This window comes from Xyrauchen texanus, chromosome 32 (assembly GCF_025860055.1).
Source record: "Xyrauchen texanus isolate HMW12.3.18 chromosome 32, RBS_HiC_50CHRs, whole genome shotgun sequence".
NCBI classification, from domain to species: domain Eukaryota; kingdom Metazoa; phylum Chordata; class Actinopteri; order Cypriniformes; family Catostomidae; genus Xyrauchen; species Xyrauchen texanus.
Window position 1 is genome coordinate 16,006,109 of NC_068307.1, and position 26,071 is coordinate 16,032,179.

At 38.7% G+C, this 26,071-nt stretch overlaps 1 protein-coding gene across 4 annotated transcripts in view; it reads right to left on the bottom strand.

Annotated features, from left to right (window-relative positions):
• The window catches only part of LOC127625828 (sodium-driven chloride bicarbonate exchanger-like), a 61,755-nt gene that overhangs the window by 19,776 nt on the left and 15,908 nt on the right, over positions 1-26,071 (bottom strand). For 3 of the 4 annotated variants that reach the window (XM_052101223.1, XM_052101222.1, XM_052101225.1), the window contains 8 exons: positions 9,372-9,453; positions 5,345-5,488; positions 5,133-5,271; positions 4,240-4,400; positions 2,080-2,268; positions 1,234-1,322; positions 570-727; positions 362-449 (listed from right to left, as the gene is read on the bottom strand). In XM_052101223.1, coding sequence (XP_051957183.1) covers positions 362-449; positions 570-727; positions 1,234-1,322; positions 2,080-2,268; positions 4,240-4,400; positions 5,133-5,271; positions 5,345-5,488; positions 9,372-9,453 — 1,050 coding nt within the window. Of the gene's footprint in view, positions 1-361; positions 450-569; positions 728-1,233; positions 1,323-1,692; positions 1,981-2,079; positions 2,269-4,239; positions 4,401-5,132; positions 5,272-5,344; positions 5,489-9,371; positions 9,454-26,071 lie in introns of all 4 variants that reach the window. The other variant, XM_052101226.1, reaches the window with a different exon arrangement.

Genomic DNA, 26,071 nt, shown 5'->3' on the forward strand with positions numbered 1-26,071 from the left:
CATAGATAAGTGATGTATTTTAAAAGATGTCAATCACAAACACCAATAAAATACCTATATTTTTTATTCTGTCTGGCAAACAGCCATAAAAGGGAATGTAAATTATGGTATGTGTTCTACATTTTTGAATTGCAGCATAGAGTTTTTATTATAAAGGGGCATATCTTTCACAACTCAATACACAATACTCACTACTCATAAGTACTTTTAAATGAGCTACCTTTTTACTCTTATTTGAGTAGTTTTTAGGACAGGTACTTTTACTCTACTCAAACAACATTTTTTAAGACGTAACAGTACTTTTACTTGAGTATTATTTTTCAGTAATCTTTCCACCCTGAGTATTTCTCATAGTACTGACCTCATCTGTCATGAGCGTGGCGATGGAGCGTCCGATCTCGTGGTACTGAGGGCCCTTCCCCATCGGCCCCAACAGAATAAAGAGAAACCTGCACAATTACATGGGACCACTGAGTGAACCCTAAGACACCACTTAGGCAAAATGAACTGGAATGTCTGAGACATTAATAACTGGTATGGGATTTGTATGCAGAAAACTCTGCTCTTGCCTGGTTGTGATAGGAACCTCTGCCAGTCCGTTGAGCAGCACAGCAGGGGACAGACGGATGAAGGCCACCACAGGTTTCTCCAGAAACTCCAGCTCACCCACCAGGATGTTGGAAGCCTCGGCCCCCGGTGGGATCTTCTTCATGAAATGGAGGTCTATCTGCCGGAGCACACAAACAAGCATGTTGTTAATAAAAACACTGTAGCAAGACACACAGCAGAATCCCCAGTGTTAAATCTACACTCCTGGTGTTCATTTGGGTCTCACCCGCTGGTGTTAAAAACTAACATTGAAGCAGTGTTGAATCTAATCTCTGTAGAGTTGAATGTTGAATTGCCCCAAACAATGAATGAGATAAAGCAGGTACACTCTCTGAGAGATGACTGACCATTAGTGATGACACCTGATGTAAACAAGCATAGTTTACTGAAGGAAAGATTGAGGAACAACAAGAACAGGAAAACAAGATAAATTTATGTGGTGTTGGTTTATTCTCATTGTAAAGAGTGCACAATCCTCAGGGTATTTTGAGGTCTTAAAATCATCTGAAACCCAGAGACAATATCAAATCCAGATCAAAGTTTTAGCACAGACCAGATCAATCCCTCATTAACCTTTTTAAGATTCTATGAAGTAAGATGTACTGTCTTGAATGGGATTTGTACCTTGCTGAAGTCAACAGCACTGTTCTCACGACTGCCTTCCCCACGTCCTTCTGTACTGGCGGGCTGAGCTTGAGGGGACACCATCTGACCTGGGAACAGTCCACAAGCCATTTTAAACACAGAGGAAATACTGTATAAATGAGAACATCATGAAAAAACAGCCTTGGTCGATTGGAGGAAAGTCAAGATCATTAAGGACATTAGGATCTATGGGAACTTACCTGGATATTAATAAATTAATCTATTTTAAAACTGAAACTGGAGGCAGCAAAGAAACTATCAGAAGAGGGTGAATATTCTACAGTACTATCCTACATCTACTACATGTACTAAATTAATCACACTGTATAACAAGAACTACTTCGTCTGTGGTCAAACGCTAAATGTGTATTGTTGGTTAGAATATAGAGTAACTATGAGTTAGAGTACAGGTTAACTGCTAATCTATAATCATATTGCCTGAGGGTGGCTCTTCTTCAGGGTCAAGGTTGGGGATCTCGTGATAGCCATAAGGCAGGCTGAGCCTCTTGCTGAAGGGGATGTGGGCTTTTGAGGGGCGGAAGTGTGAGTTGTCTGGGGCAGGGGGGGCAGAAGGGCATGGATGAGATTTCTTGTGAGTGGACACACACTTGGGACAGCAGTGGGACCAGGCTGGGCATAAGAGCACCTGACTGTCTCTCGCAATTCGTCTGAACCTAGACCAGAGAAAGGAGCAGGGACTGGGAAGTGGATGGGTCATGACAATAACTGATACACACACAAACACACACACCAACAAAAGGGATGATAAGACAGATGCATGGCAAATGCAGGTGAATATGTCTACTGGAGTGTGTGGAACAGTACCATTCTTGTCCATGGAGTGCGGCTCAGACTGCTTCTTGCCGATATCTGCAAAAGAGCGAACGATGGGGATCCGGTTGGCCAGTTTCTTCTGGTTCTGATGGTGGTGCTGTTTAAGAAGAGCATTTCGGATCTTTTTCCTCACCTCCTCTCCCAAAACACCTGACATCTCGTGTTGGTCCAGAACCATATCTTAAAATTAAAACAATAAAGGAGAGCATATGAATTCATGTAGCTTTTAGAAATACAAGTCATGGTTTCTGCTTTATCAGGTTATCTGCAGTATTGCAGCTGCAGGCACCGTAAAATAACAAACCTTCCATGACACTGCAAGGATGGAGGAACCTAAGAAATGTTGGTCTCCTTAGAGACCAACAATACTCAAACAGTAAATTAACATACAGACATTTTTCTCCACACCCCATTGAGTGAATGAGTGGAAAGTTCCTTATTCATCTGTTCTGTCTCAACATTTGTATCTTCTCCCCCACTTCCTTCTCCTACTCTTCATTCTCTTTAATCACTTAGAATGACTGTATTTAAAAATAATGTTCTTTTGAATGCAAAGATTTTTTAACAGTCAGGTTTGGTATCATTTAAATGGTCTCAGTGTAATTGGTGCATTGTCTCATTTCCACAGCAGTAGACATAGTCATAGCAAAGATTTTAGAATTAAGATAAATGATGTCTCTGCTGTTGGGGTGTGTCTTCCTGGGTTGGTTAATTGAAATGATCACCAGTGCTCAGGAAGGTGTTACTTTCAGAGTCACTGGAGCCCATTCAATTCCAAATTACAAGTGAGTAATTTATTGTCTCCATTTGGTGCAATAATCACTCTGGTCTGGATATTTGAGAAAATCCTGGCAAATTGGTCAAACATTAATGGAGCATCAAGCACATCATCTGGGACCTTAGCTTTCTGACTAACTGTTTGGCATTAACTATGTGTACCTACACTCTGGGACTAAATATTATCATTATTTAGAACAATGTAATGCTGATGCCAAATTAATAAATGATGGAGCCGTCTAAACAGTGTTAGTCAATACAAATGATTACTATTAATGTTATTCCAGTTAAGGATATATGGGAAACTATAGGGACTATTCAACATTCAAATAGTATTAGTCATTCCCTCTGGCTGAGGATAATTTTGCTTTAATTAAGTGTATGTAGATCTAGGGGTACAAAGTTAAACTACTATTCAGATAAAGGTAAGCAGGGAGCAACCTCGCTGAATAGTATTAGTAATTTACCTCTGGCTGATAGAATCTCAAAGAATGACCAATATCAATTAGAATCTTAACCTAAACTCGAGGTCTTTTACAACTGGTGTCTGTAACAGTTTAAGGATGGGCAAGGAGGAGGCAGGACCCAAGTGAACAGTAAACAAAGTTTGAATGTCAAACTTCACTTAAAACAAATGTAAACATAAACAAACACAAACACACATGCAACGTGGGCTGTGTGCGTCTCTCTATCTCTATCTCTCTCTCTCTCAAACTGGTGCCTTCAGCTTCCCTTTATTTTGTGCCTTTCAAGACGGCACAAAATTTGACTGCACTTCCTGGCTATTATGAATAAAACTATGCTGCATTTTTAAAAATAGACTTTGGAGACCGGCTCATTTTGTTTAAAGGACTCTAATATATAAGATAATATACAGTTTTACAACATGAATGCTGCTCAGATTGCATAGTTTTTTGAAGAACGATGAGGAAGAGTAAATCTTTCAGGTGAGCTCTCATGTACACAATGGAGAATATATCAATATTTCTCAGATTTATCACTTTTATGGACAAAAAGTGCTATTGGATGTTTTTGAATGTACGCTTGTCCTGGACATTTGACCCAAGTGTGGCAAACTGGATTCATCTGGCTTTTCGTGATTTCATAACAAAGGTATGAAGTCCCGTTTTGATATTGCATGTTTTCATTTGTACTCCTGGCAAATAACTAAATTGCTGTTTCTGGAGTATTGCTATCGTGAAATGGACATAGGATATCAATGTTGAACCCTTAGACATTTGAAAAGATGTATAATTTGTTAACATTAATTACATTTATAGATGATAAATGATATTGTAAATGTAAGCAGAGTGACGTCACTCCCTAGTGCGGTGAAATTGTGTATCAACAGGTTAACTGAATAAGAGATCATACCTGCGATCTCCTCCAGTGAGCTAGCCCTCATGTCCAGCATGACGTTGCCATTGAGTATACAGCTCCGCAGCTCAAACAGGCTGTGCAGGGAGAGAGTAGCAACATATGGCTTACTCCACCTCTCCCCTCCATCCTCTACATCCTCTTCAAACTTCAACCATCTAGAAATGAGTGAAAAGAAGATAGAGAGAAACAGACAGAGTGGAAAAGAGAGACTGAGAATGTAATTTCACTTTATTTTCACTCAGTCTGCTTTTGGGTCAAATACAGTGTACCCCCGTATTTCCCCTTTTTAGTCCTGTACCAAATAACACACTTGATGTGGACTTGTGGTCTTGTGAACTTCACTCTTGTATGAAGGTCACAAAAAGAGAGCAATACCAGGAAACCATAGAGTGACAATTGTGAGCAAACCTTTATGATTTTCAATCTTAAAATCAATTCTATTAAATTCTATTCTATTCAGTTCAATGAGATTGTCAATATCAACTGAAAAACATATTTGGTTGCCACTATCTAACATTCCTCATTCTCTTCCAATAGGAGGGGCGGTTTGTCTTTGTTCCTATAATTCTGGAAATCAAGGAAGATGGAAAGTAATTTTTCCCAAATGTCTTCATATTTTGTGATTTGGTCAAGAAATACAGCCCTGTTATGACTGCTCCCTGACTGCTCAGCCTCTCACAGTTTTCATTCTCTGCAACATCTGTTCACCTGCAATGTGCCCTTTTGTAGAGTTGCACTGGTGCAGACTACTACCCAACAGTCTACAGTGTCTACCTAATGTTACACCACTAAATTGTGCACTCAAAGGAGTACTAAAAGGGCTGAAGATGGCATTTGGGACAGGGCCTTGTGTATGCAAGCTTTTGTACATGGTGGTGTGCCTCTACCTGGCCGTCTCTTTCCACTCCGCATCCTCTCCCTCTTTCAGGCTGATCTCATCCAGCTCGGTAAAGAGCGCGTGAGGAATGTGCTCCTCGTCATCCTCCATACCCAACAGGAACTGCACACGCTGAGATGGTGTGTCCGCTAGACAGAGATCAGGGTTTTCAGTACAAGGCATTCTCTCTAACATGTCCTATTTTACACACTCAAAACTTACTGAAAGATGGAGATTCCCTGCCATCTTCGGTTCCAGAGTCTCTCTCCCGTGACCTCTTCCTGTGGCGGTGGCCGTGGTGACGATGCCTTCTGTGTGACCTCCGACCCAGAGGTACATGCACCCCAATGTAGAGGGTACGGTGGCCTACCAGGGACAAACCGTAGAGTGCAATTACCACAAAAATATAAAACATCCTTCACAAAATATCTAAACATCAAATCTAAAGTAATTAAAGGCCAAGCTCACCCTACCGTGAAAATGTGTCATTTACTTACTCATGTCGTTCCAAATTACTTTCTTTCATTCATTTTATTTTGTATAAACTTACTTGATTGAGAAACACATGAGTACCAATGGCGTTTAGTGTCATTGACATCAAACCTGATACAATGTGTTGATGCATCAAGTGTGAATATGCATAAGCACTAATGGGATTTGACAACTCAAGCAGTTAGGAAGATTGTCAGTGAAAATCAATATACGTTTTGGATTGTGTCCGACACAAAGCTTGAATTGCTTCAGAAGACTTAGAATATAGAGCACAAGTCATACAAACTATTTTTATGGTGCTTTCATTTTGCGTTTTTGTCCTTATTGGAGCTTGACATCCCCTGCTCACTGTATGTTTACAGTGTACGGAAAAAAATCTATTCTTTTAAAATCATCTTAAAAGTGTCTAGCGGATGCATTCATCTGAATGTACTATGTGTTTCTTTTCTTACCATCCAAGATTAAACTATAATGTGACAGGGCAGAGGGCGGAGGGCGGGGCCGGGTTGTGACGCTACACACCCGGCCCCTAATCAGGCTAATCAAGCCTCAGAGAGGGATAAAAGCCAACTGGAGACTGCAGTGGGACAGAGACAGAGAGAGATTTACGGGCAGCTGTCCGACACCTTTGTGTGTTTGTCTTTTTGTTTAGTTCTTCATTAAACTATTATTTATATCATCAAGCTGGTTCTCGCCTCCTCGTTTCTGGGTTTCGGCACCAGTGTAAAGGGATTAATGGGAAAGGAGGAGGCGAGAACCGGCTTGACTATATAAATAATAGTTTAATGAAGAACTAAACAAAAAGACAAACACACAAAGGTGTCGGCCCCACCCTACGCTCTGTCACATATAGTTTTAAATCTCTCTTTCTCCCTCCAGGCCCCCATCCTCCAGCTCTCTGGCACCGTTTATACCTGGTATTACGATGTGTCTCGGGTGATGCGATCACATGTGGTCAGGTGAGACACATCAATGTTTACACCTGGTCACATGAATGTGTCTCCTGTGAACACATGTGTTTGGATTTGTATGGGAGGGTCTCTGTTTCATGATGACATACATTAATCACTGCATGTTACTGCATGATCATTAAGTGCAATAAATTCAGAAAAGTCAAAGAAAGCATGAAAAAAAACTTAATTCAAAGCACAAATGCAAAATGACAAGCAGAATAATCTTTTATTTTAGTAGGTTACCTGTATTAAAGGAGCTTCATGTGTTCGTGATTGTCATCAATGATGATATCAGACACTAAAGAAGATCCGTAAAGCTTTTGTGATTGTGTATGTGTCTGCTTTTTAAGATTATCCGATCATATGGTTATTTCCTTTTAAAGCCGCTCTACAAACTTTAAACTTTTGTTTTAGAGTAGAGGTTGATTGGCAGGTGAGGGGTGGTGCTTCACTGCTGCCAGGACACATACAGGACGGATTAGCGTTTAGACCTCAAATGCGGTCTAGTCACATGCATTTTAAACCATATTCAAAAACAGCCCTTTACGTCACAACTTTATTTCAAAAACTTCTCACAAAAAATATTTCTAGATTTTTTTAATGGTAGCAAGAACTTTGAAGGTGGCGGCGTAGTGGGCTAAGTGACTGAGCTAGTAAGCAGAAGGTTGTTGGTTTGATCCCCACAGTCACCACCAATGTGTCCTTGAGCAAGGCACTTATATCCAGGTTGCTCCGGGGGGGTTGTCCCTGTAATAAGGGCATGTAAATCGCTTTGGATTAAAGCATCTGCCAAATGCATAAATGTAAATGTAAATGAAGGTCCAAAAAGCCCATAAAGGCAGCATAAAAAATTCCACATGACTCCAGTGGTTAAATCCATGTCTTTAGAAGCGATAGGTGTTTGTGAGCGATAGGTGTGGGTGAGAAACAGATCAATATTTAAGTCCTTTTTACAATAAATTCTACTCCCTGCCAAGTCGATATGCAGAAGAATGCAAATCAGCAAAATCAAAATAATAAATTGGAGATTGATAGTAAAAACAAACTCAAATATTGATCTGTTTCTCACCTACACATATGCATCATATCACTTCTGAAGATATAGATTTTGAAATTGAATGGATTACATTTATGCTGCATATATATATATATATATATATATATATATATATATATATATATATATATATATATATATATGCTTTGAGCTTCAAAATTTTGAAAATATTTGAAATTTTCACTTGAATTGTATGGACCTACAGAATTGAAATATTCTTCTAAAACTATTTGTTTGTGCTCAGCAGAAGAAAGAAAGGCATGTACATCTGGGATGGCATGAGGGTGAGTAAATGATGAGAGAATTTTTATTTGGGTGAACTATTCCTTTAAGTAAGGATGCATTTCAGAAAGAGAGAGGTTCTTCAAGGACAGACACTCTCAAGCTCCAAGTGTGTGTGTGTGTGAGCTGGAATGAGATGTTTCTCTAAATGGAATATTTCCTCAGCACTAAGCAGAGCTAATGTCTAAACAGTGGATTCATTTCCTCTCTACTTTTCTGCTCTCTAAAAATTAGGGCATGAATGTGCAATAAGGCTGAGATCAAGTGAAAGCTTTGTGTTCAAGTTGTTGTTTTCGTATATCTGTGTTTAAAATGTGCACAAGGCATCTGTATTGGGTTTGTTTGGAGCAGTGGTTTTTAGCAAAAAAGTATTGCAGGTCTATTCTGATCAGGCAAAAAAAAAAAAAAAGAATATTGTTCCATGTGTCAGGTAGATAAATCACACTTCTGCTGTTTTATGTGCATTTAAAAAAATAATTAACTCTTTCAGATTGTTCAACCTGGTCTTATTAAATCATTACTATACCTACATTTTTGCAAAATGCTTTTTACGTGCCTCGTAGGTATCGTGGAAGTTTCTGGTGAAATGAAAACTAGAAGCGCTACAACAACAGTGACTTTTATTCACTTTAGACAAATCATGAGTAAAACAGCAGATTATACATTTATTTAATGTATCTCAACTTGACCAGGGTACGAGTCCAGAACAGCATGTAAGTCGGCATGTGAGCCAAAAGTGTCTAGGAATAACTCCAAAATGACAGTCCAGTTGCTTCAGCAATTGCATTTTTCATCTTACATTTGCTATCAACACTTTTTTGTTGATTTAAAGCTCGACAGACCATGAACCTTAAAAACCTCATCTGTTTCAGCTTACATTTGCTATTTATGACACTACTGGTGAGGTTTAGGTTTAAGGTTTAGGGTAGTGAGGAAGGATTTGTTGATTTAAAACGTGAAATCTCTAAAAGAGCATTAACCCAAAAACATAATCTGTTTGGCAACTTGCTTTTATCACTACACATTGGATATTTTACCTTGGAACTACTGTGATGCATTTACATTTACATTTATGCATTTAGCAGACACTTTTATCCAAAGCGACTTACAGTGCACTTATTACAGGGAAAATCCCCCCGGAGCAACCTGGAGTTAAGTGCCTTGCTCAAGGACACAATGGTGGTGGCTGTGGGGATCGAACCAGAGACCTTCTGATAACCAGCTCAGCGCTTTAGCCCTTAATTTTGCATAAATTTCACGACAGCCACGTACATTTTATGAGATCAGGCTGGATTGTTGGGCATATGAATTTCATGGTCTTTTTACTAAATTTCAATGTTTGATTTTCAGGGCATTTTTGGTAATGTGTCAGGTCGGCACTTAGTGTGAAATGTAAAATCTGTGTCCTGAAGCAAAACCAGTTGACAACCACTGCAATAGTGCGTGTTTTCAGAGGTTATATTACCTTCTAGTTCCTCTTTCTCAAAATTGGTGTTGAGCATGGATCGAGTCCCACCCCTATCCAGCACAGCTTCCTCATCATGCCTCTGCAAATCAAAATACACTGATCAGAGATTACACACACTCACACAAAAATGCATGTTCTCTTATGTCTTCTGAAGTGATTCAGTTGGTTTTGGGGTAAGAACAGACCAAAATGTTACTCCTTTTTCACTGCACATCTTGACAGCATTTCCTTGTCAAAAAGCTACACTTTGATGCTGTGCTGATTTAGTGCTTTGGGAACAACTTTAGGTGTGACCAGCTGTGAATAAGTGTGCAACACGTCAATGAAATTGGCCAGAATTTATAGCCTCTGCTGGTGACATCATTGGACGGCTCGCCTTGGGCGATTCCGGACAGGAGGGACCTTCTGTCCCAGGCGCAGGGGACAATATTTCATCCCCGGCCCGAGCTGTGGATCCTTCGTCTTTGGCCCCTGAAGGGTACCAACTGATGGACACTGGACTTTCACCTGAAGTTATCGAGACCATTCTAAGTGCTAGGGCTCCCTCTACTAGAAGTTACACCAATAAAAATCTTTGAAAGATGGTACAGTGCACATAATCTGCACTGATCCAGTTAACTGCCAGATTGCTTCAGTTCTGGACTTTCTGCAGGAAAAATTGTAAACAGGCACATGCACCACCACTCTCAGGGTTTATGTGGCCGCTCTATCGGCTTGCCACGCCTTGATTGACGGGTTGCCGTTGGGGATACATCATCTGCTCGCTCGCTTCGTTCGTGGAGCCATGCGACTGAGACCTCCTGCTAGGACCAGCATACCCTCATGGGACTTAGCCATAAGTCTTAAGGCTATATTTTTTAAACTTTGTTTATTTGAACGATTATTCTAATGTTTATTCCAATCACATTGCCCCCATAGAATTCTATTGTAATTTGTTTTGTTTTTGTGCTTGTTTTAACAAATTGATGGACAAGTTGAAATTATTTTCTATGGTAATCAACAGCATGCCACAAATGCTATTGATAGAGCTAGACTGATGCTCAAGGGCACTTAGGAGGGAGGTGTGGTCTCTTATAAGTGGTTTAAAAGAGGACAGCACAAGCGCAGTGGGATAAATGGAAAGTATTTTCATTCTTGCTATTTCTCTAATCTATTTTCTTTTAAAGAGTGACTATACCAAGGCAACCCTTAGACCATTCAGAACCATGTCACACAATTATCTTCGGTGTACTGACACAACACTTACTTGTCTCCAGACAAACACTTCAGACACACTTTTAATGACTTCCCATCAACAAACACCAAAGTCTGTATTCAGGATTGTTGCATTTACTCTTAAGTAACACCTCATCTATCTGAGTAGCTATTTACACTAGTATCATTATTGGATGATTATACTCCCTGATCAAAGTAATCACAGCATCACAGCCTGTACATGTACCTGAATTTCCATTCTGATAGGAAAATTACAGGATAAGAAGCTCTTTTTAGTGATGGATCATTAGAGGCTATATCCAGAAAACTGTTGCATTTAGGGGCTTGTTAGACCCAACTGTACAATATATTGTGACCAACTATTGATCGCAGCTATCAAATCTTTCCACCTACAGTTTGAGCTGCACTCTAAATAATATCATCATAATTAATAAATGTTTCTGCTATCGTCCCGTATTTCAGCATTTGCAACTTTGCCTCGCAACATCTGTCAACACTAAGACAGACCCTCTTTCTCTCTCACATCGCCAGTAGATGACATCCCAAAATAAGCAGCAGACTGCCTGAGCCTAACCTTAGCAGACAGTTTCCATGACAACTAATGTGACCTGCCGCTAGTTATCCCCAGAACACAGATGACATTGTTTTAGTCACGTTTTCCCGGCAAAGCCAAAGACTCACAAGCCTGGCGGATCAGAATTTAGGGGGAAAAAATCACATGGGACACAGTCCAGACCCCCGTTAAGCCATGCTCACACTGCCAGTGACTCACAACAACAAATCAACCTGATTGCATTAATTTAAAGGGTGCTGACTTCCCATGACAGCAACCATTGGAGAGAGGATGTGGGCGAGTCCAGCAACACTACAAAGTTGAGAAAAAGTTAACTTTATGAAATTGAGGAGTGACATTCAGAAGCAACTGCCAATGGGAGTGAAGTCAGTGGAGCTCATGTCATCCGTCTATTGACCAATGATATATAGACTAGCGGCCTCAAGCGGCTCATGGAGGGAACATTCAGGATTGAATATTCTTTCATACTCTGTTTTAGAGTAAACAGTTTCTTGCACACAATCCGAAGCCAGATGTTAAAAATCTTTTGAGTAACATCTGGCTTCGGACTAGAGCAGAACGAAAGCAATTCTTTTTAAAGGGTTAGATGACTAAGAGATGATCCGCTTGTATCTGGACAGAATGAATGATGGTATTATGGCTGGATGATATTAAGAGCCCTACCAAGAGAGGGATGAGATGTTGACAGGGCTAAAGACAAGAGCCGTTGAAGGTTAAACACAGATCTCTAGAAGCACTCACAGCATTTTAAACAGGGAAGATGTAGACAGTGGTCCACATGGGAGGAGATTAACACTGAGTGTGGGAACATCTCACACATTCACATGACTGTCAACGTGAGAGAGACAATAGGATCATGGGAGCAGTTGGCTGGTTCAACCGCAATATCAGGCATAAGCGGAAATGAGGTAGGGATAATGCAGGATCACGCTTTCCGTTTTCTAGATGAATGTGTTATTGTTTCATTCAGACATGAGATCCAACTATTTTATATTATATTTTCTGAAGAAAATATGAGTGATGCTTGTCCATGCAAAACACGCTACCACAATGCTAAGATATTGTGGATGGTTGCCAGGAAACTGCTATGCAAAGTTTGAATGTGCAGTTGTTACCTTAAGGAGCTGTTTCTACCTAATCTTACATTTAAAAATTACTTTTGTATGTGTAACCTAATGGTTTCTAGGTGCTGTGATGGACTGGCCACCTGTCCAGGGTGTTTACCTGCCTTCGCCCGAGACAGCTGGGATATTCCAAATATATTCAAATGAAATAATTCATAGGATACTGTTCATTGTCTGGGTGACAATATTCCAAGATGGATGGTGGTGTTTGTTGTGCTCATCACATTGCATTGGACAATAAGCAGAAAAGGGCAAGAAACCGCACAACACAGCACTTTAACAATGGATGAATGTAACCTCATGATATAATTATTTACTTACACTGTTAAACACATTTGTATTAACAACTTCTTTAAATTATGTCAGAATATGTCACTGATCACCTCCAAATGTGCTTTCAGTGATCCAATCACGATCCGTTCAGAATGCGTCTTGGATGCATGAACACGTGTCATTTAATGTGACAAAGTGCTACCTGATAGCGATCCGATCACTGAAAAGGAATGTTAATTCAAGGTGTAAATGGGGATGTAAATGTGTAAATGGGGAATTAAGATAGTATGGTCCCTAGATATGGTCCCTCCTTTAACCCTTTCACACATACGATCAAACAGGTGTGATTACACTAGAATGGGCTCAGAGGAGTACGATAAAACCGGTGTTTATCTGCATTTATGCTTTTGGTTACCAGCAAAGAGGACTGAAGCATTTGTCATAATGACTCAGCTGTTCAAATAATATTTTCAACATCACAATATCTTTTATGTTACAAACATTCAAATAATCACAAAATGAAAGTTTAAAACCATTGCCATAACAGCTGACTGTTTTGATGCAGCGATGCGGCCATGTTTTCTTAAGTTAAACAAAGAATGTATAAAATAGTTAGTACACTTGAGCCTTTTCCTATTCCGTTCATTACTTAATCTCACCACTTCTGGTGCAACAAGTGTAAGGGCTAGGTTTTTATAATATTCCATGCTTGATGAACTCAGAATCCCATGCTGCATTGCAATGCAAACAATATGTTGTCCTGCACTGCCGGCAATCACGTTCGCATCTTATCTATCATAATCAATCATTATAAACATCTATGTTTGATAATATTTAATCTCTCCACCAGTGCATCTGCTGTGAACTATAAGGTGACATTCTTTTTAATTACAAATGATCAGTGCTATTGTTACGAGACAGACGAGGAGTGAAGATCTACGTGCAGCTTTATTGAAAATAACAAGACAAACAAGACTGGAACAAACAAAACATCCACGAGGGGAAACAAAAGATATAAACAAGAGGAAACATCCACAAAGGGCTCAAGAATCTACAAGACATTAACATTACATTTACACTTAACAAAGGACTACGAATGGTGAAACAACAGGGTTTAATGACACAAGGACAGCCAGTTGAACAGACAAGGATAATGAATAAACGACACACAGGTGAGAACAATGAATGACTGCTGGCAGTGATGAGGGCAGGGAATTATGGGAAGTGTAGTTCGGAATGACAAGTGAGAAACACAGGGCAGACAACAGGGGATTGTGACGCTATTGAGTTAATTTGTTCAGAGCAGCAATGGCTGATGGGACAAAATTTCTGCCAAAGTAAGTTCATTTCCATATTAAAGCCTGTATCTATGACCAGAAAGTAGCAGTGTAAAAAATTATTTAGGGGATGATCAGTGTAATTTGCTATTCCTTTTGCAAGACGTGTGGTGGCCCTGTCATTCATATCTGAAAGGCTGGAAGTAGGGATACTGATGATTTTGCAGGCAATATGTGTTATCTTAGTGAGTTTGTTTTTGTTGGAAATGGTTAACATTGTGAAGAAACAAGGGGAGCAGTGCATCAAGATGGATTGAATTGTGCTTTATAAAGCAGCAGCAGAAGGCGTGGGGCAACAGACAGAGCTCTGCGTTTGCGTATTATGTAGAGTCTTTGCTGTGAACGTTTTTGGATGGCAGTGATATGTTCATCGAAACTTAGTATATTATCTATGATGAGTCCAAGATATTTGAAAGTGCTGATCTGTTCAACTGGCTGTCCATGGATAAAGGTGTAGTTCAGTCCAGGGTGGGATGTGTTTGATATGTGAATGACCATCTGGTCTTTGTGCCTTGCCAGGTTTACACCTGCCCAGCTGCTGTCGGACATTGTCCAGTGTGAAGGGAGGGTGTGGGTTCCTGAAATGGGAGGTATCTCAGCAGATCTTCACAAGCAGCAGAGTGGTTGTGTTTGTTGGTGTCAAACCGTTTAAAAAATACTGTTCAGGGAGTCAGCAAAGGTGGTTTTGGTCTGCTACTGAGGAGTGATCTTGTATTGATTCATGTCCAGTGAGTATTTTTACTTTATTGAAGGCTTGTTTCATGTTCATGTTGCTACACTCCCATTCCAGTTTGTCGAAATCACCATAGTTTTCAAAATTTTCACAATATGACTATTTGTCCAAATCGTGCAGCCCTAGTAAGGGGTCAGATTCCAAAATGAAATACAGCAATAGTAATAGTGATGCTTGCATTATAAGCACTAAAAAAGGCACATTCATAGACCATCACTGCTGATGAGTCATGTTCTTTCGCTGTGATGTATGTGTGTGCACGGTTTGAGGTGGTGGCAGAGCAGTCATGCCTGCAAAGCCATAAATGGAAATCCAGGGTGAACTATATAGATTTCCATGGCAACACAGCTCAGCAGTCTCCCTGGAACTCACTTCCAGTCTGCCTGTGACGTCATCAAAATGAGACATAATCTCTCAATCTTGCTCTTGGAGGTTAGATGAAGGACACACATGAAACAGATAGTCTGATTACCCTTTAACACATCTACTGACCACATCCTATATTGTTTACAGCATGTGAAGGGGCATATAGACACAGAAAAAAAAAAACTGTTGACACGGTTTGACCGGAATAACACCTGTGTAAACAAATGAAAACACACACATGCACACTCACACACACATGATCGAGTCCTCTTATGTGTTCCACTCTCACTGGTAACAGTGTGCTCCAAAGATCTGATTCTTTTTATATTAATAACGTGCTTCCTGTATGCAGCTGAGATGTGACATTATATCAGAGATCCCCCTTGTCCATTCCTTCCTCCCCCCTGGATTTCACTCCTTCAGTCCTAATCATTTAAACTTCCTTTCTCCATTATTCATTTCCCATCTTCTTTCTTTTTTTCCTCTCCACTATTTTCTCCCTAATTTGGAATGCCCAATTCCCAATCTGCTCTAGGTCCTCGTGGTTGCGTAATGACTCAATCTGGGTGGCGGAGGATGAATCTCAGTTTCCACCGAGAGCGAGAACCACATTATTGCGACAACGAGTAGGTTACTCCAATGTGACGCTGACTCCAGTCTGGCTGACTAAGCAACCAATTGGTAGGGAGGGTACTCGGCACACCCTGGATTTGAACTTGCAACTCCAGGTGTGGCAGTCAGCATCTTTACTTGCTGAGCTACCTAGGCCCCCTCTTATCTTACCTTTCAATTGAATTCAATTCCATTTATTTGATTTTTGTATATCGTTTTTCACAATACATGTTGTTCCAAATCAGCTTTACAAAGACCCCCACAGTGAGCAAGCAAAAGGTGAAAGTGGCAAAGAAAAGCTCCCTAAGAAACCATTTGAAATACACTTTTGGTGCAATACTTTGCAGGGCTGTATGGATTTTTAATGTTGGCACAGTCAGATTTTCACTTGCTCTACCAATACTTTTACTGATACCACTTCAAAAAAAGATAAATGTATGAAAAGATAAATATGTAAGAAAAATATAAAAAATATTTAAGTTTTCTTTACAAAAACAGGGATAATAAATCATTTTTTAGATAATACATTTGGAATAATCGCTGTAAATTAATTCATAAACACACCGTTGCTGGAAAATGATGAACTACTGGGCAAATATTCCTTACATGAACAGTTCACCCAAAAATTATAATTCTCTCATCATTTACTCACCTTTATGCCATTTAAAACTCATTTGACTTTCTTTCTTTTGCGTAACACAGACAAAGATATTTAGGACATAAAGTCAGCATAAAGGTAATCCATACGACTCATGTGATTTAATCCATGTCTTCTGAAGCAATACAATACATTTTTGTGTGAACTATTTTTTGGGCAAAGCAATATGATTTTGGGTGAAATGACTTAGTTCAGGCATAAAACTCTGAAGGATGCAAGCTGATAGGTTCTTTGAACTTACTATCTGTAAGCCAGTCAGTTTGCTCACATGTGATATGTCAAGCCAATCTGCTCACATGGCAGGTCCTTTGACAAGTAATCTGGTAGCCAAACAACTCTTTGCCAAGTATTTAAATTTGCTCAGTCAGCAAGTAAGCCGGTTTCACTGCAGCGCACTGTGAGCGTTTTCTCTGAAACCCTCCTCCTCCCCAGCTGCAACTGTCTAGATCTGCTACATGGGGATTTTATTTATGTCTAATTGTGCAGCAGCATGTCCACATGCTTAACTCAGTATGTCTGTGTATGTTCTAGCAGTAGCAAGTTTCCATACTTGCTCTACAACAGTCTGCCAAGACCAATATCCTATCAATATGTCATACCTGCATGAACATGCTAAATCTTTCTAAGAGTTGATTGAACTAGATTTTGTGTGGGATATGATAATTTTTCAACCTATGATGGCCAGCTAGACAATGTTACTCTGCTGACATATTTCAATCAGTAGAATTCAAAGCAACAATTGTACAGCAAACCAAATGTTTAAGAAAGGATAAACAATTTGGACAAAATCTCTATTTTGAAAAATATTGTGATTGCAATTTGAACTGTGATATACACTACTGTTCAAATGTTTGGGGTCACTTGCCTGAAATGTTTCTCGTGATCTTAAAAACCTTTTGATCTGAAGGCGTATGCTTAAATGTTTGAAATTAGTTGTGTAGACAAAAATATAATTGTGCCACCATATTAATGTATTTAATTACAAAACTAAAATTGTATTTAAAAAAAAAAGTGTTAGAAATGGATGACTTGAACCAAATAATTAAGAAAAGCAGCCAATAAGTGCCCAGCATATAGATGTTCAATGCTGTTTAAAAAGCATCCCAGGGTGATACCTCAAGAAGTTGGTTTTGGATTTTTTTTTAGTCACAACATAATTCCCATATCTCCATTTCTATTATTCCATAATTGTGATGACTTTACTATTATTCTAAAATGTGAAGAAAAAAAAGAACGAGAAAGTGACTAACATTTGAATGGTAGTGTAAATAATAAACATAAAAAACATTGTGTGATTCCTTTTAACCAAATTTAAACCATGTTTTGCCCATGCTCTACTGCCAACTGGAAATACTGTATATTAATAATAATAATTATCATAATTATTCAATAGTAATTGATTTATTTTATAAATTCTTAACTTTCTTTTAGCATTGGTATGAAGTCCAGTTAAACCCTTAAACCTTTATTTTGGCGGAACTCTGAAGGAATGGGAGTTTTTGTTGTTTGAAGTTGAGTTGACAACAGCCATTTAATCTCCCTCTCTTTCCACAGAAACAATGTGTCAAGGGGTTATTTTAGATTTGTATAGTAAATTGTATGTGCCAAACATGTGAAATAATGCAAATGCCCAATTAAAGAAAATGTGGATAACTTTAAATATAGTGCTCTCAGTACACCGAACTGACCACATCTGTCAGTCAGGAGATTAGATAGATAAAGAGTTTGTGTGTATCGAGAACAGACTCACTCTGAAACCACTGAAAATACATGTGCTATAGTAAATTTTTTACTGTTAAAATTGCTTGTATACGCTCACAGATCTTACCTGATAGTAATGATCCTGTTACCTATTCAGTTCCACAAAATCTGTTGACCTGTTTTGTTCCTGTGTCCCTGTCTCAACTCAAACATATAATTGCACATATGAAGCCTACTGGTTCTACGTGTGATGTTATTCCATCCACTTTGTTTAAGGAGGTGGTGGACTCAATTGGTCCAAGCGTGTTATCAATTGTCAACAGTAGCCTGACTACTGGTATTGTTCCCAGCTGCTTCAAGCATGCTGTTATTCAGCCTCTTCTTAAGAAAGCAAACCTTGATTCATCTGATATGATCAGCTTTCAAACTATATCAAAATTATCCTTTATGTCAAAAATATTAGAGAAGACGGTGCTTGCACAATAAAATTATTTTTTAGCTATCAATAATTTGCTTGATAAATTTCAGTCAGGTTTCAGAGCTGGTCATATTACAGAGTCAGCTCAGTTGAGAGTTTTAAATTATATTTCATTATTGGATTCTGGTAGTCCTTTTGGTCTTCTGCTGCTGGATCTCAGTGCCGCTTTCGATGCGGTCGATCATGACATTCTTATCGATCGCCTAAGAGACCAGGTTGGTCTTCAGGGGTTAGCCTTGGATTGGGTCTCTTCATATCTGAAGGGTAGAGAAATTTCTGTCTGTTTAGAGAACTGTTCTTTGTTCTTTTGACATGTGGGGTCCCTCAGGGCTCCATTTTGGGACTCGTTTTATTCTCCCTCTACATGCTTCCGTTAGGAAAGATCTTTGATAAGCATGGCATACACTACTGTATGCTGATGATGCTCAAATTTGCTTTCCTATTAAACATGGGAAGCACCCCTCTTTTGAGTCTCTGCATAATTGTGAAGTATTGGCTTGCAAACAACTTTCTTCAATTAAATGAGAATAAGTCAGAGTTTATTGTTTTTGGTCAAAGGGGATGTGAGGTAAATTTAGATAGCAATTTGTCACTGCTTCCAGGGAAAAAACTTCCCTATGTAAAAAAACCTGGGTGTTATTTTTGACTCTGAGACAAAAAAAATTCCATCTTAGATCTATAGCAAAGTTTAAGTCCATCCTTTCATTTGATGATTTGGAGAAGGTTGTGCATGCCTTTGTGTCTTCTCGACTGGACTATTGTAATGCTTTGTATCTGGGTGTGAGTCAGGCCTCTCTCTCTTGCCTGCAGCTGGTCCAGAATTCAGCTGCTAGGCTTTTAACTGGAACAAGGAAACTAGAGCATATTACCCCAGTATTGATTTCACTACATTGGTTACCGATCCAATACAGAATCAAGTACAAAGTGTTGCTGTATGTATTTAAGGCTCTTCATGGTCTTGCACCAGAGTACATCTCTGCTTTAATAAGTTTGCATCAACCTTCAAGGTCTCTCCGCTCTGGTGATCAGCTGTGTCTGTCAGTTCATCGATCTCGCCTAAAAACTCAAGGTGATGGAGCTTTTGCTGTGGCAGCCCCTAGACTTTGGAATGAGCTTCCATTGGTCATAAAATCATCTCCGTCTCCATTCTCTTTCCAGGGGGCCTTGAAAACAGATTTATTTTCCCTAGCTTTTAATTAATTGCATTATAAATTGTACTAGGTCAATTTTTATCTTATCCTGTTTTTATTGGTTTTAAATGCTTGTTGCATTCTTAAGCTGTATGTAATGTGATTTTATTTATTTTTTGTAACTCCATGTACAGCACTTTGGTACCCAGTGTGGTTTTTGAAAGTGCTCTATAAATAAAATTGAGTTGAGTATACACTGACCCTGTTTACATGTATTAATTAAATCACAGCCTTCAGGGTAAAATATTGGCACTGAGTCATATCGCGATTTTTATTTTATTGCGATTAACCAGCTATGTTGAAGTCATGCACATGTCAAATGTGCATGGTTCAAAGCATGTAACATTCAGCAAAGAACTAGCCCAACAGGACAAATGAGTGTTCTGTCAAATGTCTAAAATTATCTAGCAATGGCCATTGGGGTATCCTTATGGTTGAGCCCTGCATTGTAGGGGAGACTACAATGTTGTCACACATGGAAGCTGTCACAAAGGCTATATCTCAGTAACGATAAGATCTGGAGTTAAAAGTCCAATGCGCAAATTAATTTTTTTCTCCAGCAGAGGTATTGTACGTTGGTTTCAAACACCTAGTTCAAAACCCTCTTAAATGAGAAGAATTAGTCATTATATTTCTGTTATAGCTCTTGGGTAAACTGGTGAACATAATCAAACCACATATATTATGTCAAGGCTCAACTATATTATGAAGGCAAATTTTTACCGAATGGTTTAAATGTGTTTTTAGGACAAAGGTATTTTTCATTAAATTCATGGTGCGACATTTTTATCAGGGCAGGTTGTCACGTATGTTTTAAATGACATCAAAATATACAATTTATTAATTACAATATTTGTTTGCCAAAACAATGTTTTGATATTTTTGTATGTTACATATTCAATTTTTGTTGTTTAATTAATAATTTTGTGCTACATAGTTGTTTTTAAATTACTTTTTACTTAAATTACTTTTTAAATTAAGCCAACAATTTGCCCCATATAGTGTGACAATATGTTGTCACAAAAGGTCAATGTGTGCTCATAAAGGTCAGTATGTTCATGTTGTCACAAAAGGTCAACATGTGTTCAATAAACTGTTTTATTTTTTCCCGGGCATGAGTGGTGAAAATGTTCAATAGCTAAAATTAACCTACCCTGAAGAATATTCACTGAAGTATAACATTTTTCTTTATACTTAATACAATTTCCCAATTTTTCTGTCCTTTTCCCCTCTTGTCCCCTTCAGCCTTAGCAGCACACGGTGCATAGCATCACATGACTATGACTGCTAGTGGTGAATAATGATGGAGCAGATATGCACATGAGGACACACATTTACATACACACACACAGGTGTGGGGGAGGGAACAGGCTCACTGCATAGAGCAGTGCATAGCTGATTTTTTTGAGAGAAAAAAACACAAAAGATAAGCATTCTGATTTTGCAAATAGTGAATGTTTGTCAGATAGTAGTGCTGCTCAGTGCACTATACAACAATGAATCCCACTGCAGTTTTTCCATTAAATATTTAGAAGTCAGTCCTGACCTCATTTTAAACTCAAAATGGCTTGTGATTGCTTATTCCATATCTCCCAAACACAAACAAAAACAAACAGCTATTCCATGGGTTTGTAGTCAGGAATGTTTCTTAATTTTATACTGTTTATCACTCATATTCACCGGATGTAATCAAATATTCAAGATTTGAAGAATCGCTCATGAAAAAGCTATATTGATCGAAATGTTATTGTCTACTGATATAAAGCACTAAGAATTGTGAATGTTCAGAGACTTTAGCTTAACCGATGGAAGAAAATTATGTTCAGGATATTATTACACCACTGACCTTTAGAAAGTCTCTCATTATGACCTTATTAAAAAGAGCCAGAACTTTCTTTTAACCCTTTACCGTCCATTTCTTGAGCAAATAAAGGTGCTGCAAGTGATATTTTTGGAATACCACCCATAACATGTCCCAACTTCCTGACAGATATCAATTAAATATTGTAAGGTCTAGGCTCTGTAAACTGCAAAATTGTCAGTGGAGTGGCCCATGCTTTTTAGCCAATAAGAAAACTAGATGATCAGAAACACTCTATGCCTTTTTTTTTTTTTTTGCTGATATCTGGTCAGCTGACTTGTATTTGGAGGGCAGGATTTTGGAGAGAGAATGTGTGGTTGAAGTTAGCAAAATGGCAAAAGTTACCAAAATGTCTGAAATTGCTTACAGAATACAGTGTGTAAAGGACCTAGTCTTAATCTACATTGCACTGTCAAAAGCAATTGACAATTGAAAATGTTTTGGTTGATTAGAAGTCCTAAGGGGCATCTAGGCTATAAGGGCTGATTTATTGGCTGATATCAAAATAAATTTGTCCATTTGGCCAATTAAAAGACTGAAATCTGAACTTCAGAGTGCACATTTTCAGGTTGCAGAATGTAGTGAATTGTATTATATCACATATAACTGTATCTGTCATCAATCACCCTTTCTCAAGATATCAGTAAACGCTGAACCATTGAAAATACCTGTTTGGGTTAAATGCTATTGTGGAACAAACACCTACAAGATAAAGTTAGGCTAATCAGAACAGTTTCAAAAGAATCATCTTCCTGAAAACCATCTACTCCCATGTCTTACACCAGAAGTCAAATAGTATCTCTACTACTTGCTGTACTCTGTCCACTCCATGCCCCATTTAACGACAACAAAGAAGCCCACTGTTAAAAGAAGAGGAGGAGTGGCCAAAGGAGGGCAAAAGTGATGGAGATGGTACATTTTGAGACATGGGTGCTGTGATATATACAGTACCACCTATACATACACACAGTCATTAAACAAGGAAGTACAAAGTCTCTTTGCTTCTCTCTTCAAATAAGACAATACTAATCAACATTAACAGAAGACGGATGTGGTTGTGAATGCATTACACTTCCATATATTTTATTCCTGTAGCTTTAGGGTAAAAAAATCTTCTGGCAGCATTACCAACTTTAAGAAATTCCAGAGACAGAATTATGAGCATTCTCCAAACAGCATACATTAACTCTGAAGTAGTGCATGGACATGTATATTCACACTACATTCCTGAACAGCAATAGATCTCGTGAGGCATTAGACTGAATAGTATAAAGTTCCTGTAGTGAAAGGACCATTTGTTCCTTCCGCTCTGCTCCGGTAAGAATTACAGTCTGAATTTAACCACAGACATCTCTGCTCAACCTCTATTCTTCAGCCTTGGTCGCATTCTTAAACTGTTCTCTCTGCATCTAAGGAGACCTCAATCACAAGACTTCAACAGTGTTGAGACAAAAATGCATTTTATGAAGATGTGAGGACATATAATCCGTCAATAAATGCTGCATAGCGAAGATCATAGAGAAGTGGCCTTATGGAAAAAGTTAAGAGTGGATCAAAATGTAATTTGTATATAGCATACCATGGATGTTAATTTTCTGCTCCTCACTGAGTGAATGAGCCAGTCTGTAATGAGGGACTTTAAGAGATTGGCGCTGGATCCGTTGCTGAGGGTTATTAAGGCAGCTTAATGCAAAGAGTAATCAACAAACTAGAGCAAGCAGTTCTGTGCGAGGGGTTTGTATAACACTGAGACATCATCACAACAAAACTCTAGAATGGTCTGCAAGAACTGAAGAAGACCATCTTGGACTAACAGCTGTGAACCTGACTTCTAAAATAAAACCAGACAGAGCAGCCTTTGATAAGGGACACCCAGTCAACTGTAGCTGAAATCCATTGAGAGCATTGAGTGTCTTTCAGGCAAGATTCTCTCAATAGAATAGCACAAATAGATCAAGGCAGTTTCAGAGCGGTTTAAAAGCACGCACAGATATTCATGTTCATGCATATTCTGAATACTTGGCAGAAAAAAACATGCACTAAGATTTTAAAACAAAATAATGCATCTCTATAAACTACTTAATTTCAAGTCTTATCATTCCAATGTTGGAACCTTGGCCTTGTGGTCAGTGCGAGTGCTCTGACATTGAGTTGGAATGCACATGTGGAAGAAGAATCAGAAGTCGGTTGACTTTTTCTATACTAACTGACATTCAAAACACTGCCCCCAGAGGCCAAAGCGGTAAGTGTTGTTGGGCACATGTGAGCTCCATCTTGTGGGTGAAATGTCCAAGGGGGAGGGGGGATGGTGCCAAAGGGAGTTTTCAGCTGTATAGGACATAATACAGTGAAGAAATGCATATTTTAACTGTACCCCACCCCAAACCTAAATGTAGCCATTAGTGGAGTCAAAATGTAATGTTAGAGGGAAAAATGCAGCCCCCGAATCACACTCGTCATTAGAGCTGATTTAGGGATGATACAGATTTCCCGATTCGATTCAATTTCACAAAGTCTCTCCATTCGATTCGGATATCACTTCAATTTGATCTTGATTCATAAGGGTATGTTTCAATTATAATGTCCCTTTTGCTTAAATAGGAAAGACATTATTTCCCAGCTAATGCTGTAATTATACAGGGGACTTCAAACTAGGTACATTATGAAAATATTCATATTAATAATTGCATTTTTTTTTTTTTATAATTTGGTCACATTTTAGCTTTTTAAAAATATATAAATCAATCTATTCAATCAATAAGCATGATATTATATTGCATATTTGCTATCTGTTTATTGTTGAATTGCATAATTTTACTATCTACAAGTATTTACATTGATTTGTTGAACACGTACTAAAACTGGTACTGTCTCTTTAAGGAAACTGGCATTTCTGTACATAGCTTCTGTAGATGAGTACATGTTAATTAAAAAACTTGAATGGCTTTATCTCATCTGTGCTATGCGTAATTAAATGTTTATTTTTTGATTATTTGGATCAACAACTCACTGTAAAGAACAGAAAGGGTATTAAAAAATACATGATTCAATGACAAATGGGTGGATCTCGTCTGGGCACACATAACACATAACAACTTTTACTCTCAACACGCATTGAATACTCCACTGCAATACTACACAACTACTTGTGAGTGTAATCTAAACTTTTACCAACCAGTAGCCAAATATACATTTTTAGTCACATAGCGTGGAATTTAGTTTCAAATTCGAGTGATTTCCTTTCATTGTAGAAGAGATTGCGCACAGAGTAAAAGGTCGATCTTGGGATTAAGAATCGATTTCGAGCTCGTTCAAATGCAGATCGCAGTGCATCGGGAAATCAATATTTTTAACCACTCGTCACTGATTATACGAACGTAATTACTTCCTGGTTTTGACGCGGGAGAGGAACCAAGGTCCCACACATTGCTAACGCAATATGCATTCGGTCGCACAACTAAAGAAGGTAAACGCTGTTGTGCCGATGCAAACAAGTCTGATGGGAGAAGCCACTTGCTAGTGAGTTTAATTTTCAGAAACAACATGCCAACTTAACGTGTGATCATGTTGGTGGAAGACCTGGTTTCGAAACCGGACTGGGATATGTTCCCATCTCATTCCCCTCATATTTCTATCCTCTTTCTCACTTGTGTCTATCAATATAACGATATTGCAATAAGATCCTCTATTGATACTGCAATGATCCACAATTTTTATTCTAAGGAAACAGAGATTTTATTTTACTGGTTTAATGTAGGGGGAAAAAATCAGTTATCTGAATATTTTTCAGAGAATGGCCAAAATTCACCATAAGACATAGTCTGCAGACTAATTTGGAACAAAAATATTTGGTTCAGGAATCAGTTTATAGTTTTGTGTAATTGAATTGTATAGAATTTTGTGTAAACAGTCACTTGCTGTTAATCTTCTTCACAAGACAAAGCTCTTTGCAGGTTTCTGGGATGTGGTACTTTGTGGCCCAGTTCTCCCTATATGGCTGAATTCTTACTAGCTTTATTAAATTATAAACTTAAACTGCAGCATGAAGCATTCGTTTCCATAAAAGATAGAAGGCCTCTAGTCATTTGCTTTACCGGAACTGCGAACGAGCGGCAGCTATCCTGAGGAAAACTTTGGAGGGAACATGCTACTATTTGTTTTGATTAGTCTTTCGCCCCTATACGCAGGTCGGATGACCGATGTGCCCGTCAGGACCGCTGCGGACCTCCACCGGAGTTTCGATGGTTCACCCCCCCGCCTTCATCTTCATTGCGCCGTGGGCACTCTCGGCTGCCCTCTGATTCAAGTGTGCGTTGGACTCCATGGTCCGTGTTTCAAGACGGGTAAGGTGGGTGGCCAATAAATATGGACAGTAAAAAGTGAATACATGCAGTTGTTACCTTACTTGTTCTAACCCTTAAAATGGCTTTTGTTGGTGTAAACTTATGAAGTTAGATTGATTCAGTCATGTCAAATATTTATTTTAGTTTTTTTGTTACCTGACAGAACATGTTTACTCTGTGGTGTTACGAACAGGCAGACCATAATATATAGGACACCAGCCACATATAGGTC